Here is a 19,629-nt window from a genome sequence, read left to right on the forward strand (position 1 = left end):
TTTTCAACCATAGGGCTCTCCTGGAAGAGTTGGTTAAAGCTGCAGCCTTGGCCGCGAACCGGACTGACTCAGCTGAAATATCCACCAGGTAAGCCGTAGCTAATTTAAGCATGGGAACAGAGGAGAGTAATTCTTCTCTGGAGGTCTTATCTTCAATGCGTTTTTCTAATTCTTCCAACCAAAGAAAAAGGGACCTGGCCACTGTAGTGGCGGCAATGTTAGGATTTATTGCGGCCGCTGAGGCATCCCAGGATCTGCGCAATAGACTGTCCATCTTGCGGTCAATAGGATCCTTTAGTTGGGAAGCATCCTCAAATGGGAGGGATGTCTTTTTAACAACCTTAGCGACCTGGATGTCTATTTTTGGAGATTCCAGCCAAAGTTTAGTGTCCTCTTCCTCAAAGGGGAATCTGGACCTGAACTCTTTGGGGATAAATAATCGCTTTTCTGGTTCTTTCCATTCGTCCAAAATCATATTTTTGAGACTTTCGTGGACGGGAAAGGCACGTTTTCTTTTAGGTCTAAGGCCTGCAAACATAGCATCTTGTTTTGTAATTTGTTCTTCTATGTCCGTAATGTCCATAGCTTTCCTAACAGCATTAAGTAAAATGTCTGTATCTTCAAGAGAAAAATAAAACTTTTTTGCCTCTTCAACCGGAGGATCTCGAGTCTGCTGCAAAGAGCCTTCCACGCTAACCACCGCAGACTCGACATCCTCAGAATCCGAGTCTGATATAATGATGCGCCTCGCTCTTTTGGCAGGGGGCTCAGATATAGGTATAGGTGCGGGTTGATTATTCAGGGCTGCTGAGACCGAGGATCTAACTTCCTCATTGATGGCCTCTTTAAGTTGCTGTAATAAGGAGGGGGACTCCTGTTGAACCACTCTGGCAGTGCAGGCTCTGCAGAGGGGTTTATCATAGCTGTCCGATAGTTTGATGTTGCACATGGGACATCTCTTTACTATGAGCTTGTGCTTTCCATGGGGCTCCTTGTCTCCCTAAGGGATAGAGAAAGGACCCAGTAAGCTCATGCATATTTACAAGTAAATGAACCCCCCCGGGGGACAGGTACTTACTGGGCTACCAGAGGACTCGTGCTCCGCAGAGTCAGAGCGGGCTCCTTCCATGCTGACAAGCAGCAAACAAGTGAGCCAAGCTTACCTAAATAGCAGACCCCAGATCAGCTGTTGAGCGTGGCGCCAACGAGCACCTCCCCGCCCTCCTCGTCCTCTGCATGATTCCGATGGGCGCCGCCATCTTGGGGGAGGAGCTTCCGGTCCCAGCATTCTCTGCGGCCCGTGCGCGTGACGTCAGACGCTGCGCACGTCGCCGGGACCGGAAGAGACCAGGGGAAACACCATGTGCGCCCGAGGACTGGCCGCAGCGTCCACGCTGCACCCCCGCTGCTTAAACTCCTGGAGCGCGGCAGCGGGGGTATTATTCGGGACCGGAAGGCAGCCAGGACACCACGATCCGGTGCAGGAGTGTAACGGGGGACCCTTGGAGGAGCGACCCGGCCTGCCTGGCAAGTCCAGCCCCCTGGACCAGGAGAGTTACAACTCCGTGCTAGTCCTGATAGGAACAGGAAAACACTGAGGCTTGCCCGGGGAGGGGCCTATTTTAACTTCTCTGTGCTTCCTGTTCCTATTAGGACTAATGGGATCAATCTCCAGGTGGTGCTGTCATGACTGGACGTATTGAAAAAAACGGATTGCAAAAACGCAGTGCGAACCCAGCCTAAGAAAACACATCCACAGGATAAGTATCAGTAGTAGGCATTAAAATGAGCTAGAAAAACATCTTAATTTTGCATTGGAAAATGCATTGGGACAATTGAAATCGTTGACTTAAAGTCTCACTGTCGTTTAAATTTTTTTTGCAGAAATCAATAGTACAGGCGATTTTAAGATACTTTGTAGTGGGTTTATTAGCCGAAAAATGCATTTTTATCACGAAAAAGCAGTTTGAAGCTCTCCCCCCTATCATTGTGTATGGAGAGAGGAGGGGTAGAGGAAGATGAGGCACAAAACAGGACAACAAAGAGTTCATTTACAACTACATGACCCAGCTATCTCCTCTGACAGTCAGCACTGACCTCTCTGACCTCTGAATACTGCTTTCATGGAGCTCCCGGCTGTGTAATCCTTTGTTCTCTGCTCTCTGCTTCCGACTCATCTCCCTCCTCCCCTCTCTATAGACCAGACTGGGTATGTCTGATGCAACAAGTCACAATTTCCTGATATTTTGCAGTGAATGGAAAAGAGGAGGGGGGGGGGGACCTGGGAAAAGTCTTTTTGAATGCAGATAATGGCATATTTGCCTAATAAACCCAATTACAAATTTTCTTAAAATCGCCTGGGCTATTGATTTCTGCAAAAAAAAAATGAAAAAAAAATGACAGTGACACTTTAACCCTTAGACGACCCAGGGCGTATAGTTACGCCATGGAAGTCTGTCCCCAGATGACCTAGGGCGTAACTGTACGCCCTGGGTGTTTCTCCCGCTATGAAGCGTGCTCCGGAGCGGAGCGCGCTTCACAGCAGGCGGGGGCCGGCTGCAATCAGCAGCCGGGACCTCACCGGTAATGACACGCTGCAGCGATCGCGCTACAGCGTGTCATTAACTCCTTAAACGCCGCGAACTGTGACCGCGGCGTTTAAGTGTAAGTGACAGGGGGAGTCCCCGTCACTTACCGATCGGGACCCCCGCAGTGTGACTGCGGGGGTCCCGATCGGTAAAACGGACTGCCGGAGGTCTCTCACCTGCCTCCGTGCGGTCCGATCGGCGATCTGCTGCACGAAGCCTGCACAGGCAGGCTCAATGAGCAGATCGCCGATAACACTGATCAATGCTATGCCTATGGCATAGCAATGATCAGTGTACAAATCCAAGTACTGGATGTAAAAGTCCCCCAAAGGGACTTCAAATGTGTAAAAAAAAAAAAAAAAAAGTAAAAAACACTAACACACAACCCCAAAACCCCTCCCCCAATAAAAGTTGAAATCACCCCCCTTTCCCATTATATAAATAAAACATATAAAAATAAACAAATAAACATATAATATACCGTAGCGTGCGTAATTGTCCGATCTATTAAAATATAACAAGCGTCATTGCGAACTGTAAACGGCGTACACGAAAAGAGGGGAAAAAGTGCGCGGATTACCGATTTTATGTTACATTATATATTAAAAAATTTTATAAAAAGTGATCAAAACGTCTGATCTTCACAAATATGGTATTAATAAAAACTAGAGATCATGGTGGAAAAAATGACACCCCATACAGCCCCATAGGTGAAAAAATAAAACCGTTATAAGCGTCACAATAGTCCCATTTTATTTATAATTAATTGCCAAAAAAAAGGATTTCATTTAAAAAAAATATATAACATTAGAGAATCTGTGTAAACCTGCATGTGGTTGTGTTCGGGCTGACCTATAGAGTAATAGTATCATGTCGCTTTTACCATACAGTGCATTACGTAGACACAGGAACCCCCCAAACGTTACCATATTGCATTCTTTTTTGCGATTTCACCAATTTATATCTTCATAAATAATATATTTGGAATTCCATCATACATGTTATGGTAAAATGAATGACGCCATTACAAAGTACAACTATTCCTGTAACAAACAAGCCATTACATGGCCTTGTAGATAAAAAACTGAAAGTGCTAGAGCTCTTAGAAGGGGAGGAGGGAAAAACGGAAACACTAAGATCAAAATTTGCGCGGTCCACTGGGTCATTTTGGGCCTGGTCCTCATAGGGTTAACCTTTACCCGAATAGTTTACTGTTCACAAATAGGATCAGCAACAGTCATGTACCTCTTTAACCCAACATTTCCATCCATCATAAAATAAACTGTCAAATTAGAGTCTTCAAAAAGTCTAAGCACTCTTCTATGTTACATTTTAGAAACCTATCCTTTTACACCATAATGGCTGTGAGTGTGACATAAGCTCATCAAAACATGACCGCAGAAAAAAGCAACATGACAATGTAATGACCACATCACCTATACAAAGTGCAACTCCCTACTATACAAAGTGCATATCCTTTATTACAAAAATGTACTGTATATTGACATTAGACTCAAACATAAAAACTCTGAAACAGATACAAGTTTACATAGAGCAATAAAAACTTCCACAATACAACAATCCCCCCAAACCGTTGAGGGAACTGTAAAAGCACATGGATATGCATAGGAATTTCTCAACTGCACTGGGTGGCAATGCATTATTGTAATATATGACTTTTTTAGCATCTCATCAGGCTATGATTGGCTTTTATTGGCCATTTGCAATGTCGAAAAGCTTGTTTTTTCACTTTTAACATTTGGGATAATATTGTTTTTTTATAGAAAAGATACTTTATTAGGCTACGTTCACACGTCAAAAATAGAGGAAAGGTGTCCGATTTTGAAATCTAAAATAACGTCCATTATTGCTGCGATTGGACTGCAATGGCAATGCATTGAAGTCAATGGAAAGACGGACATCCAATGCACACAATGTATTGAATAACGGACGTTTTTACTGTGGATGTCAAAATAATGAACATGATCATTATTTTCGGACGTCTTTTGCAAACAGCGGACGTTTTTTATTAGTTGTTCACACACAGTTTTTTTTTCCACCGTTCTTTCTTTTTTACTATTAAATTCAATGAACTTTTCAATTAAGCCACACCCAAAAGCCAATAAGTAATCCCAAACTAGAATAACGTACCAATAGCCGTCATTGCACTAAGGGGAGGCCAGACAGCTAAATGACGTCCGTTATTTTAGACTCAAAATGACGAACATAACGTTTTTTTCAGGTCTGTTTAAAATTATGTTGTAATGATCATTGTAAAGTACTTTATGCTTTATTATTGCACTAGCACTTTGTCCCAACAGACATCTATGTACAAAGTGTTATTAGGCCTGTCATCAAATCCACTACATTGTTTTAGGGAACTCTTGTTTTGTGAAATCCCCCACGGTTTTCTTATGTTGCTGTCTGTGGGCTGTTGAGTGCCTTTACGTGAGTTTATCATGTTGGTGTCTAATGTCTATATGCATTTGTATAATAAAGGATATGCACATTATTATGTAGTTGGTGTGTGCATTATATTTTTTATGATTAACTGCTTGAGGACACAGCCTGTTTTAGCCTTGTGTATTTTTGTGTTTTAATTTATTCCTCCTTGTCTTCGAAGAGACATAACTCATTTTTTGTATCTATATGAGAACTTGTTCTTTGTAACGACACCCTTCATTTTACTATAACATGTACGATGAAATCAGAAAGAAATTTTTGAAGTGAAATTGGAACAAAACCACAATTTAGCAACTTTAGTTTTTTTTGCATAAAAATGCATAGGCTTTTGTTTTTATGCAGTACAGTTTATGGTAAAATTTACATTTATGAGGGTTTGTGCCATGATCAGTAGTTTAAAAGGTACTATAGGACTTTGATGTAATTAAAAATTGGCGGAATTGGCAGAGAGCTCCCCCGCGGAATCCCGCTGGCCTCAGTATCCTGCAATGTCTGTATGGGAGGGCACGAACGCCTCCGCTCCCACTGCTCTTCGCACTAAGAATTGACACGTCAATTCTTTGAGCGGAGAGGAATTCTGCCAATTTTACTCAATGTGAACTGGCTCTAACGATGTCATTTTTAACACTTTTGCTTATAGATTTCTTATACTGATCAATGCAATGCTATCAATAAGTACAGTGGATAAGATAATCTTGGAGGGACAATGGAAGGATACAGTTGCTGAAACAAATTGAGTCAGTACATTTCCCAATTAGTAAGCATAAAAAAATACCCAGATTCAGAACCTGAGGACAAGAACTTGCTCAACTTCAAATTAAGTGTTAATAATAAGAGAACTATTTCTTTGGGCTTGTAATGTATCTTTGTAAATGTCAATAGCGTATTAATGTCAGGCAGTTTGTGCCTCCTCCTTACATATAACAAACGGCACAGCCATTGACCTCACTCATAAAATAATCTCACTTGAATGCTCAGACATGCATATATTTTACAAGATAAAGCAGTCAGATCAGGTTTCCTTGAGAGACTAAATTTTCATAATTGCTCTGATTATCAGATTAGTCAGAAATACAATGTTACAAGTTAGTGGGAAATTACATTTTAATAGGTTCAACATTACTTTGATCTTTTAATTTTCCATTAAAATCTTCCCACATGTAAAATGATAACAGAAGGGAATATCTGTAATTTACCAAAATATAAAAGTCATTTTACTTAATGTAACTTTGTTTTAATGATAAGCATAATTAGACCGGAAAGGACCTTTCTGAGTATACAAATAATTAAAGAGACGTTAAGCCCAGGTCATTTCTCAGCACACAACAGCTATTTCATATAGAAAATGGAGCAAATAAAAACCTGAGCTTCTCAGGAAGGGATAGAAAACAGAAGACTAGCCAAACATAATGCATTAACTCTGATTCCAAAGGGAGAGGCCAGTTCCAACAACTGAAAGAATCTATATTGAGCAAGTTGGCCCCTTCTCCACAGTACATTGACAAGACATTTGGCCAAAAGCAGTGGTGACCCTTTAATGGCAAAACCATATGAGCTGTCGGCAGCCAATTGCCAAGTGAATTTGACAGCAAACTGATGTGGCGACTTGCTGCCACATTTCATCCGCATATGGCCAATGGCTCATGTGGTTTCACCCTAAGACAGTCCATGTTTGTCTTTAGCTGGGCCAAATACCAAGGCATGTGTGCTTAGAAAGAAATATTATTTTAACCAGAAATGTCAAAAACGACAGCAGGACAAAACAAAAATACAATTTTACATGCAAAAAAAGCCATATAGGATGCCAGATTACTTACCTCCTCTGTGAATTACCAATGAGGTTTCATTTCCCACAGGACATTCTTTGAGTAACTCTACTACTTCTAAATGGTTCAAATTCTGTACATTCTGCTGGTTGATCTCCACTATAAGGTCCCCTTCGAATAAACCAGGGCATCCCTGAACGTCTAGTATTTGCTTCACTCTCTGCCCAGTTGGACTGTCTGCTATTGTGAAGCCAAAGCCCTGCGCCCCTTTCACAATGGTTAAGGTCATGAGTTCTGCTTGAGTAGCCCCAGAAGAAGCCATTGATACATTATCATCATGTGCGGGTGGAGGTGGTGGAAATGTATTTTCAAGCTGACTATCTGCTGGGATGGAGTGCAAAGAAGGCATTGGTCGTTCTGCTACATCTGGTACAGATTGAGACGTCCTAGAAATGTATTCCAAATAGGTCTCATAGTTACTTCTTCCATTTACCACTACTGGAGGCCTTTCTATTACTGCCAGAGGTGGAACCAAGCTGCTTGCAGGATCTTCAGGATCATAGGGTAGGGGATATCCTCGACATAGCACCAAGTTTACACTTTGACCAATTGGGACTGACTGGAAGAGTTTGACCACATCTGCATGTGTGTGGCCAAGTACACACACTTCATTAATATAAACAATGACATCACCTACAAAGAGAACACAAATGAATGGTAAAATTACATTACAAATACCATAAAAGCACAGAAAACAAATAATATACGTAATATGATGAGGAGTGGTCTATACATTCTGTAAACAAAACCGAACACCATCACTGAAAAGATTGTCTCAGCTATAAAACTAAGCAAGAATAGGAATACTTTGAAATTTCTGCTAGATTCACAAATAAATGAACTGAAGAAAAAAAAATTAATTTAGCTCTATATATATTTTTTTTTAATCTCTAATTTGCTGAATCCTTTATTTTATCACAATATCCATCCATCCAGTTAGGTTATGCACTTCTGAAACACAATATTGGAAACACATTTTTCTGGTATTGGAAAATGACCAAGTTTAACTTCTATAAGCACAAAGAAAGCAGGACATCCAATCCTTCAATATGTGTGTGTGTGTGTGTGTGTGTGTGTGTGTGTGTGTAAGACCAATAGTGGTTGTGAATTCATAAACCTGTTATAAAAAGAAATGTCAGCATCCCTAGAAGGAAGGGATTGAGTGATTATTGACTGTTAATTCCCTCTTTTACCCAACCCCTGCTAGTCAGCTACACTGCTGATGATATAAGAGAGTCATACTAACTGCCGGGGAACTGAATGTTTCCTTTCCTAAATAGGCACATGCATCTTTGCCACCTACTGCATCTTAACATTAAAGTGATACTGTCACCCCTCTTCCTCTATGTGTGGTTCTTTGCAGCAGACTGTTACCCCTTAGCAGGGCTTTACCGGCCTTAGACCCAGTCTTCCCAAGGGGAGAGGATGCCCAACTGCCCTGTAGCTCCATCTAGGTGACACTGTCTGCAGAAAGAAGAAAAAGGACAAGTTTTGTACAGGTAAATGTCAAGTGTGCAGCATCTTATCTTCTGGATGGTGCAGAGAACTGCATATAGAGTAAGAGGGAGACACTATCACTTTAAGGAATCACCCTATGAATCAGAAATTCTCCAGAACAATGTTAATATAATCAATTTAACTTTAGTAGTCAATATTTTGTGAGACTATACCACAACAAATATGTTTTCTTTTGGGAACTAAGTCAACTTACTTTTCTTCTTACAGTATAAAGTCACATTATCCTATACTTGTAATTTACATGTTCTCCTTTAATATTGTAAATTTGCTCTCTTCCAGAAGGAAGAACAATATCTCACACTAGCAACACCAGAGTACTTGCCAAAAGAATGATCTATTTATGACAATCAGTTCCCACACCCCAAGCTGTGTCTAATGCATCTTACCAGCAGTCTACTGATGAAGGGGAAAAAAAACCCCAAAGGATGGGGGTCTCACCCTTTAGGAAGAAAGTCTAGTTTGGCTTGTACGAGCTGTCTTTTTTCTGAAAGATATAAAATTTACATACCCCCCCCCCCATGGAGCTTTGTCTGGAAAAAAAAAAGTCTCCATATCATTACTCAGTACCCCCCCCCATGAGCTTCTTCCCAATGTACATATTAAGAAGCGTTTCCTTTTTCATGAAATGAGTCCTCAACACCCTATTATATTGTACATCCTTATGCATAAGACAGACTATTACCATAGCCATAAGTTTAACACTCCAAATCTAAATAATTGACAGTTTACAGAAGTAACATGAAGGACTTTGTCGTTTGGCACAATTCATGTAATACTATTAATGATATTCCACAGGACTGCTGGTAGACCTTTTACCATATGGCATTATCATGCTATATCTCTTATTTAGAGTGTTATTAAGTCCACCAAATGTTTATTATTGGCTGTAAAGTATGCAAGGACAATATTATTGTTGTTTTATTGAATTTGTTTACTACATGGGCTCAGTGTAGGCCCACTGTTAAAAATTGTTAAAATACAATAAAATTTAAATTAAAAAAAAAAAAAAAAAAAGATTATTATTAGGCTGCATGAAAGAACCAGTAAAATAATCTAAAAACTGTTCTATTCTTATTAAGCACTTCTATAATCCTTTCTTAAACCTGAGGGTTGGTAGAAGCTCCCAGGTCCATTTCTTGCAAATGAGGAGGCAGACATTACAATATATGGTAATAATGAAATACATTTTAAATTTCAGCTGTAGCAACATGCTGGATTTCAGCTCCTACAAAAAGTAGTCTACCAAATTGACAGGGTTAGGGTCACACTAATACAATTAGTATTAATATATAATAGGATTCGCAACTTTACCATTCATATAATATTATTGCCATATACAGAAAATATGCTGTGAAGTTTGGGAATAATAATTGCTGAGCAAATGGTTTGTAAATATATACTAAATTCTGACTGATATAAATGAGCACAAACAAAACCTTTGCTCATGTTTGATTTCCCTTTTAATTAGCTAGGAAACAAACCCATTCTAGTCATTCCCCTCTCCTCAGTATAAAGAGCCAGATATTTCCTATCGGTAAAGCACTGCTAATTGAGTACAATGCAAGCACACATTTCCACATCAATGGGCACGCTAGTTATCTCAATATGTTCTCACATCTGAACGTCAAATAAAACCAAGAGAAGAAACTGTCATTACAAGGCTCATTCATTCATCAACCCAAATCATTTTCTTCATCATAGTATTATGCACATTTGTACACTTCACCGCTCAGTACACGTAAGCTACCATCACAATATAGGGAGACGAGAATGGCTTACTGTAAAATTCCTCAATACAAACATACAATGATGTCAAAACAACATATGTAAAAGATACACAGTGAAGGATGCAAGAACATAAATGTCCTTGGGAATATCTTACAATTTAAGGTCCACAGCAGGAGTTCACTTGTCAAGGCCCCGTCTCCAAATGACAGACAACATTTTATATGCACCAACACGTCGTCAGAGCAACTCGAGTCTGATGAGGTAATGCAGCTAACCGTGATTAGTGGGGACGCATACAGTTAGTAGCTTCATGCTTCCAAACACATTTCAAAGCTCTGAATACTGATGGAGACAATTACGTTTTTTTTTTTACTCGTAGCAACAAAGTAACAGCACGGCATCAAGCAGAACAGAAGTGACGTGCTTTACGTTTAGCATCTCTGAAAATGTACACTCATGAAAATGTTTTTGCATATAGCTAAAACGCTGCCAGGAGCTGTTATTTTTAAAATGTTTATTTTGCTTTCCTTTAACCCTTAGGGGACACAGCCAGTTTTCATTTTTGCGTTTTCGTTTTTCCCTCCTCGTGTATATAAGGCCATAGCGCCTGCATTTTTCCACCTAGAGACCCAAATGAGCCCTTATTTTTTGCGCAACTAATTGTACTTTGCTAAGGCAGATGTAATTTTTGCCTAAAATGTGCCGGGAAACCAGAAAAAAATTATATGTGTGGTGAAATTGAAAAAAAAAACGCATTTCTTTTATTTGGGGGAAATGTGTTTTTACGCCATTCGCCCTGGGGTAAAACTGACTTGTTATGCATGTTCCTCAAGTCGTTACGATTAAAACGATATGTAACATGTATAACTTATATTGTATCTGATGGCCTGTATAAAATTCAAACCGTTGTTAACCAATATACGTTCCTTAAAATCGCTCCATTCCCGGGCTTATAGCGCTTTTATCCTTTGGTCTATGGGTCTGTGTGAGGTGTCATTTTTTGCGCCATGATGTGATCTTTCTATCGGTACCTTGATTGCGCATATATGACTTTTTGATCGCTTTTTATTACAATTATTCTGGATTTGATGCGACCAAAAATGCGCAATTTTGCACTTTGGGATTTTTTTGTGCTGACGCCGTTTACCGTGTGAGATCAGGAATGTGATTAATTAATAGTTTGGGCGATTACGCACGCGGCGATAGCAAACATGTTTGTTTATTAATTTATTTATTTATTTTTATTTATAAAATGGGGAAAGGGGGGTGATTCAGACTTTTATTAGGGGAGGGGGTTTTGTGTTATTAAAAATACTTTTTTCTTTTACTTTAGACATATACTAGAAGCCCCCCTGGGGGGCTTCTAGTATATGCACTCTGATCTCTCATAGAGATCCATGCAGTATAGTTATACTGCATGAATCCATGAGATCGGTGTTCTATTACTTTTGGCTGCTGCAGCCAAAAGCAATAGAATGCCGAGCCGGGATCAGCGCCATTACGGAGCAGACCCCGGCCCGGTATGGATGCAGGGATCGCCCCCCCGCAATCGCGCCGCAGGGGGGCGATCCCCCCACTAGACCACCAGGGATGTGTAACCGCAAGTATTTAGAAGCAGCTGTCAACTTTGACAGCTGCTTCTAAGTACTTAATTAGCGGGCACGGCGATCGGACCGTGCCCGCTAATAGCCGCGAGCCCGGGCTACTCGCGGCACCCGGGATCGCGGCAGTTCAGAGGGTGGTCGCCGCGCGACCCCCCTCTGAACTCCCATAGCGGCACGAGGACGTTAAATAACGTCCTGGTGCAGCTATGGGTTAACACATCATGGACTAAAGAGGAGGTAATCTACAATTTTCCAGGAGTAGGGATGGTCCGAGCCGGCCGAGGTTCGAGTTCGTACGAACCCGAACTCTCGGCAATGATTCCCGCTGTCTGCCCGCTCCGTGGAGAGGGTTGATACAGCGGGAGGACCGCCTGGAAAACTGGGATACAGCCATAGCCATAGGCTGTATCCCAGTTTTCCAGGTGGTTCTCCCGCTGTATCCACCCGCTGCACAGAGCGGACAGACAGCAGGAATCCGATGCCGAGCGTTCGGGTTCATACGAACCCGAACCTCGGCCAGCTCGGACCATGCTTATCCAGGAGTACTGTGTCAATACATTCCACACATTCGACCTAGGGAAATTCTGGTAGCTTCAATTATTTGGATGTGACCTGGCTTATTAGACTTTAAAATGGTTATCCAGCAGAAATCTTTTTCTTTTAAATCAACTGGCAACAGAAAGTTAGATAGCTTTGTTATTTACTTCTATTAAAAAAAATCTCAAGTCTTCCCATACTTATTAGCTGCTGTATGTCCTGCAGGAAATGTCGTTTTCTTTTCAGTGCGACACAGTGCTCTCTGCTGACATCTCTGGCTAAGACAGGAACTGTCCAGAGCAGCAGCAAATCTCCATAGAAAACTTCTCCTGCCTAGGACAGTTCCTGTCTCGGCCAGAGATGTCAGCAGAGAGCACCGTGACAGACAAATTAAAACACTTCCCGCAGGAAATACAGCAGCTGATAAGTATAGGAAGACTTGAGATTTTTTTTAAATAGAAGTAAATTACAAATCTCTAGAACTTTCTGACATCAGCTGATTTGAAAGAAAAAGATTTTCACTGGACAACCCCTTAAAACCACCAAAATTGTTGGTGTTTTTTTTTTTTTTTCTTAACATGCTGTGCCCAGATATTAGCTCAGTGTTAATGGGGAAATATGAAACACCATACTCACATGGTGTTTTTGTGTTTTTAAGGGCACTTTGGTGCTTTTGAGCAGTTTGCTTTTTTTTTTTTTTTTTTTTAACTAAATAGTGCCAATAATTCTTCCTTCTCACTTTATAAAGCCAATAAGTCTATATGCAATTTTTCTTGTCCCCTGCCCCCCAATTCTTTCATAGAAAACCTAAAATCACATGATGAAAGAATCGCATTACTTGCTGTTTGTGATTTTTTTTTCAGCTCCAAAAACACCATGAAAATTTGTGTCTGAGAGAAGCCTCATACAAACTAAACATCTAATAAGCTTTGAAAGTGAGCCTACCACATTTTCTTAGGGTACTATTCCACGGGCCGAGGAGGGCCCGATCAACGAGTTTACTGGGCCTATTCCACGGCCAGATGATCGTTGAGCGAGGGCTGCGGGGGCATCGTTACCAATGTCCTTGCAGCCCTTGCAGCATACATTACCTGTCAGGTCTTCTCCTCCGCTCTGTCTTCGTCCCCGGGTCCCGCGCTCTCTAGCTTCAGAATGGCCTGTCAGGTGACAGGCCACTCAGCCAATCACAGGCCGTGGCGGTCCCGGCCTGTGATTGGCTGAGCGCTCCGTCAGCTGACAGGCCATTCCGAAGCTAGATGGCGCGGGACCCGGGGACGAAGACTGAGCGGAGAAGACCTGACAGGTAATGTAGTGCTGCTGCTTCTTATCAAATCGCTGGTCGCCCGCCGCGCACTGCTATTCAACCGTAGCGATGCGCGGTGGGGGAACGATAATTTTAGGTCTGGCCCGAAATGAACGATCAGCCGATGACACTATCATCGGCTGATCGTTCTCTCTATTCCACCGACCGATAATCAGCGGAATGGGGCCGAATGGGGCCGATTCGGCCGATTATCGTTACTGTGGAATAGGGCCCTTAGGTCATGCTCACATAATGAAATAATAAATGCTTCCCATGTCAATAGAATGAGTGGCAGCCCAAAATTGTATATATACTGACTGTCTTTTCAAGTTTGTACATGACACTTATAAAAAAAATAAAACTAAAATAAAAAAATTGTTAAATGTAGAGAATTTACATACTGGAAAAGACGGAGTATCTGAATGATAAAGATATATGAGTATACAAAACATCTTAATACCCTTTATCGTTGCTTTTATGGGTTTTTGTCCACATTGTAGAAATGAAGCCAAAATAACAAAGACATAATGTCTACTTCTTTTCCCTTCTCTAATGAAATATTATCATGCTTGGCAGTAATCCAGCTGAAAACTTCCCAAGTGTAAATGAAGACAGAATTGGAACAATTGCTATTTCTCCCCACGGCTCCTACTTTCCAATGTGCCAGTACTTGGTTTAACAGCATGTGTCATTGGAAGGCAGAGCAAGATAACTTGTATTCCCTTATGCACTTACAACAGATTTCCTTTTCACATGCTATACAAAAGAAATTGGCATGTGTCAATGTCTCAGAAAATGTTGACAGTAGAGTATAACTTACATGTTAGAAATAAATACATGCCATGCACAGAGAATATCATTCCAGCATGAATTTTGTAGGCCATGCCAAAGTTTATTTACAAAAATTTTATGCTGTAAAAAAAAAAAAAAAAATGAAAGTAAAGTAGCCATGTAATAGATGCATAAATAAGGTAATTACTAGACCATATATTGCCTATATAATGTTGTATACAATGAATACATTATTAAGTTTGACTCTAACCAAAAGACATTTATGCAAACAAGAAAGTCCAACCACCACCAGGGCAGGGATGGGGAACCTTTGGCCGCGACCCTGCTCTGAACAACTGCGATCCCGGCTGCTTTATGTAGCCTGGGACCGCAGCTATCACTGGGCGCAGTCCAATTGCCACGCCCCCTAGTAAGTAGATTTAAATGCAGCTGTCAAACATGACAGCTGCATATAAATGCCCTGCGGAGAGTCATCCCTGGTGTCTAGTGGCGGTATCTTCACACAGGGGAGATCCCTTCTTCTGAGCCGGTTGGACTGACGCTGATACTGGCTCTGCAATCCATGCATCTGGTCTGCTGCAGACCAGAGCAATACATCACAGATCTAATGAATCGGTGCTGTATTAAGTATAATTAAGTATACTACACTGATCTCTATGAGAGATCAGTGTAGTTGTACTAGAATTCCCCCAGGGGGATTTCAAAATAATGTGTATGTAAAATTTTTTTTGTGTAAGCGCCCAAAATTGCGCACACAGTTTGCGTATATGCGACTTTTTGATCACTTTTTATTAAAATAGAAAGCACATATCATGGCACAAAAAATGACACCTGACACAGCCCCATGGACTAAAGGATAAAAGCGTTATAATGATTTATTTTAAATTTTTATGATTTATAATGAATTTTAAGGAACATTTAGTTTTTTTTAAAGATTTAAGTTTTTAAAAGCGGTCAGATAAAATAAAAGCTATGCAAGTTGCATATCATTGTAATCATAACATCTTGAGGAACATGCATAACATTTCAGTTTTACCATAGGGTGAATGGTGTAAACACCTCCCCCCCCCCAAAAAAAAAAAAAAAATTGGGTTCCATTTTCAATTGCACCACACGCATTATTTTTTTCTGGTTTTGCAGCATATTTTATGCAAAGTCTGTTCTTGCAAAGTACAATTAGTGGCGCAAAAAATAAGGGCTCATGTGGGTCTGTAGGTGAAAAAATAGAAGTCTTATGGCCTCTTAAACACAGGGAGGTAAAAATGAAAGCGCAAAACTGAAAATTGGCTCAGACTTAAAGTGGTTTTAATATAATTGAGGAAAAATGTAAAGTTGAAGCGACTTATGACTAGATTTAATCTTATTTTACTTTATTAGATGGTGTAACTAATTCTACTGTGATTTAAACATCGACAAACCTTATTTGACACTGAAAACTGGACATTTTTATCACACTAAATAGGTAAGACTTCAAATGATTTGTGAGATTATTGAGCTTGGCACCAGAACGTTGATTCACAAGTTCTATAGACTCCTAAATGGACAGCACTTGTTGGCTAGAAAAGTGCCTAGGATATTCTAGATGTATTTTACTTTCGTAATTTCCATCATTCACTACCAGAAAGCTCAGAAAAGCTGGATGCACTTACATAAATTACACTTCTTATTGAATGTGCTAGCTTTCCTATGTCACAAATCAACTCATCTTAAAGTCCGTCGTGGGACCAAGTATGCTGCTGAGAAGCAGGAACAATTTAGCTCTGGTCTTCATATCCAGACACATTGAAATGTATTATATAGTGAGATAGCTTCACATTTTATTGGTTTTACCAAAGAAATTAGGTTAGATTTATCTGAACAGAAGATTAGTACTTGTGTCAATCCACATTTGCACACATGCTCAATTTCCATTAATAAAACTGTTGTGCATAATAAAAGTGAGCAATGAAAGGGGCAGGGGGTTATTGTCTAAATACAGCAACAGGTGGGGTGAAACCACTTTAACATTTAAACCTTGATTGATTTGAAGCTAGATTTCTCATTGGTGAAAAGCCATATTATTCAATAAGCTAAAGAGCCTTAGGTACCTGCTACGTCTCCCATCTTTCCCAGCACCATACCTCCCCCTTTAATGTCCAACATTACTCTTCCTAACACAAGAATGAGAAAAGTGGCTGAAAAGTTAAGGCATGGAGCTGGGATAGGTAAGGGAGGAAGGAGAGAGCAGGCACTTGTGGCAATAGGGCTTGGCCAATAAGCACTTGCGGCTCAATGTTTTAGGCGTTGTTCTCCTCAGCGATAAGGTTCTGGGACCAGTGTGTGGCCCCATATCTTAAATCTCTTTACCTAAAGGTTATGTCTACCTTTGCAGCCATTCATTTCCTTTGTTCTAATACAGCAATAATAAAATATGATGGCACTTTGCTTAAATTAGTGTTTTCCATTTGTCTCCTATAGACATAAGAGGGTGCAAATGGAAGATAGAAATAAATGCAAAGTAGCATCATATTTTCTTGTTATATTAAAAAAAATCCGTAGACGGTTGCAATGTGCAATATTGAGATATATGTGCAGATATATGTGCAATATTAAATACCCCCGACAGCAAGCTGTGTAGTTCTTTCATTTTCAATGTGGTGTTGTCTCAAAAGATCCCCAGCACCCCCATCTCTCCCAAGGTGACGCATTATCTACAGCTGTCTCTGGAGACTTGGCTGGATCTTATCTCTGAGTTTAAACCTTGCCCCCCTGAGTGATGTCATTGCCTTTGACCAGCCCCTCCAGCCTACATCACAATCTCTCTTTCATATACACATATACTTTTATATCTTTGAGACATTTAGGGTATAATAAGCTGTGATCACAGCATGCTGCTTTCTCATAAACAAAGCCTTAACCAGAAGAGCTGAAAGGGAATGAATGCAGCAGGTGCTGCAGATTTCCTGACTGCAGGGCAATAGTCTACTGTGCATTGAAATAGTTTGCAATAGCTCTGAGTGGGGACAGAAGAGATGGTGTGGAGGGAGTAGGCAGAGATGAGGGGCTGTCAAAGAGCTGAAGGAAAGCAATGCGTCCCGGGAATTGTGGTACTGAGCAACTGCTTAACCAGGAAGTAGTGAGAGGACATGGTAGGGGGGTGGATTATTTACCCACAAAATTGATTTCTCAGAACTCAGGCAGACATGTAAGCAATGCAACATGCTTCAACAGCATCTTCCTGACTTAGTAGTACTTCTTCAATTTACAAGAATTATTTTGTGGTTGTTTGAATAACCCATTACTAATAAAAACAGTATGTGCCAAAGCATTATGGACATTAGAATTAACCACATCCCATACATGTCTTAAAGGGGCCAATAATCTTCTAAATTTCCCAAATAAGTTTCTCAATAAGTGACCTTTTCAATCAACTGACTGAAGCTTGTTATGAAGAGCAGAGAAATTGAGGTCTATTGATTTCTGGTGAACTTAAAGGGTGTCCTGTGAGCCATTACCTTTCTTTTTTATATTGTATTAGCATTATAGCCACATAACTCTACCCTGCATACAATAAAAGAACATAAATAATGTGTTTTGATTGGTTCCTACTTTAGAAACCTGCAGAGAAGCAGCTTTCTGAGATTTGAGCAATCCACCAAAGAAAACGTGGAGGAGCTTCTTTTTTTTTTTTTATCACCATGGCCCTGGAGAGAGCAATAGACATAACACATATTATACATAGCACTAAGGTGTAAATGGGGTCTTATATGGGGAAATATTTTTTGCATTGTTTAATGGTCTGTCTAAAAAATAAATAAATAAATAAATAAACAAAAAAAAAACAAAACCCAACAACAAATAAATCATTATGATGAACTGATGAAAAACCCTCAATATAACATATATTAAGCTCATGGGTATTGCCTAGATTTCATAAAATTGCGTGTCTGAGAACTATTGGGTCTGTACAAGATTTCAGCTTCTGGAATAAAAAAAAAAAAAAAAAGTATATGACATTCACTGACAGCAAACATATAATTTAGCTAAAATAATTGCTAGGTAAGGATAGTTGCTACTATAGCTCAATAGTGTTAGTTTTCTGAACACAATATGATATTGGATGCCATTACAAATGCTGAGGCTGAGACATCGACTAATAGTTGAAACCATATTGTTTGGAAAGCAAGCTTTGTTTTCCTCTGCATCGCTTGATCTGTATTTAACACAATGGTGTTAAGTACTGAACAATCCTGAGTTTCTTAGGACGAGCTGGGTTAATGGCACAGCAAGAATCTTTATTTTCATGGCAAATAAAAAAAAATATATAGTCCAAGCCATTATTTATACGAGTGGACCACAGCGAATTGTTAATAAGCGCTCAGCAGGGTCACACTGCGTTGACTGGAAGTTATTACAAATCTCTAAAGATTTAGGACTGTAACAGTACAGCGCTTTAAAACACCTTATAGGCTTTCAGCTTAATAGACCATTAGTAAATCTGACCCTCAGAAGCAATTTAATGCTTCACCCAGATGTATCCACAAGGCTGTTTGTGTTTTGCTTCATTGGGATTGCACTGTGCCACTACTGTTCAACAATTACACTATGCCAGCATCATTTCACTAGCTCACAGCTAAAAAACCATAGTCACTCTTATATCACAGCGGTTTTATGAGATATTGTAAATCTCCACTGTGTCTCATATTTAAAGTCACCACAACATGCATCATTCTGTAGCTTTTGCAGCTGCTATAATATAACCACACAGACTACAAGACATCATAACTTTACCACAACATAAATCCGCTTTTTTATGGAAAAGAGCAAAATAATAATAACCAGCATGCGAGCGCTGTACCACAAGTTATGTCAGACTAAATAAAAGCCCAGTAAGCATAGAATATTTGATCCTGGTTTTTACAGTTTAGAAACCTCAATTTGTTTAAAATTCAGGTTTTATACTAAACAGCTGTCATTGCCCCACAGCAGACTTTATAAGTACATGGTATATAGTAAGTTTCGGAGGTTTACAAGCTTCTGCAAATCAAACTACATTTGGAAAAGTTATACCGTTATGTAGTAAATGTTCTGTATCAACCCCTGCTTGCTGTCATTTTATAGGAACCCCTGCTTACTGCCACTTCACGCTGCGTTTTTGTTGTCTGTTTAATGTATCCATTTTGTGGAACAAAATGATGCAGTTGTATGCCATTGACTTATATTATAAAAATTAAACATCAAAACGGATCCATTTTTTTTTTATGTTTTACCATAAACAAAAACGTGGTCAA

At 40.0% G+C, this 19,629-nt stretch overlaps 1 protein-coding gene across 6 annotated transcripts in view; it reads right to left on the reverse strand.

Moving 5' to 3' along the window:
• Window positions 1-19,629, reverse strand: part of MAGI2 (membrane associated guanylate kinase, WW and PDZ domain containing 2) — a 673,341-nt gene that overhangs the window by 116,189 nt on the left and 537,523 nt on the right. For 5 of the 6 annotated variants that reach the window (XM_069978177.1, XM_069978169.1, XM_069978212.1 and 2 more), the window contains exon 10: window positions 6,869-7,510. The exons of the other annotated variant lie outside the window; for it this stretch is intronic. In XM_069978177.1, coding sequence (XP_069834278.1) covers window positions 6,869-7,510 — 642 coding nt within the window. The remainder of the gene's footprint in view (window positions 1-6,868; window positions 7,511-19,629) is intronic. 6 annotated transcript variants of the gene reach the window in all.

The sequence above is a fragment of the Dendropsophus ebraccatus genome, chromosome 1 (assembly GCF_027789765.1).
Source record: "Dendropsophus ebraccatus isolate aDenEbr1 chromosome 1, aDenEbr1.pat, whole genome shotgun sequence".
Classification (NCBI taxonomy): Eukaryota; Metazoa; Chordata; class Amphibia; order Anura; family Hylidae; genus Dendropsophus; species Dendropsophus ebraccatus.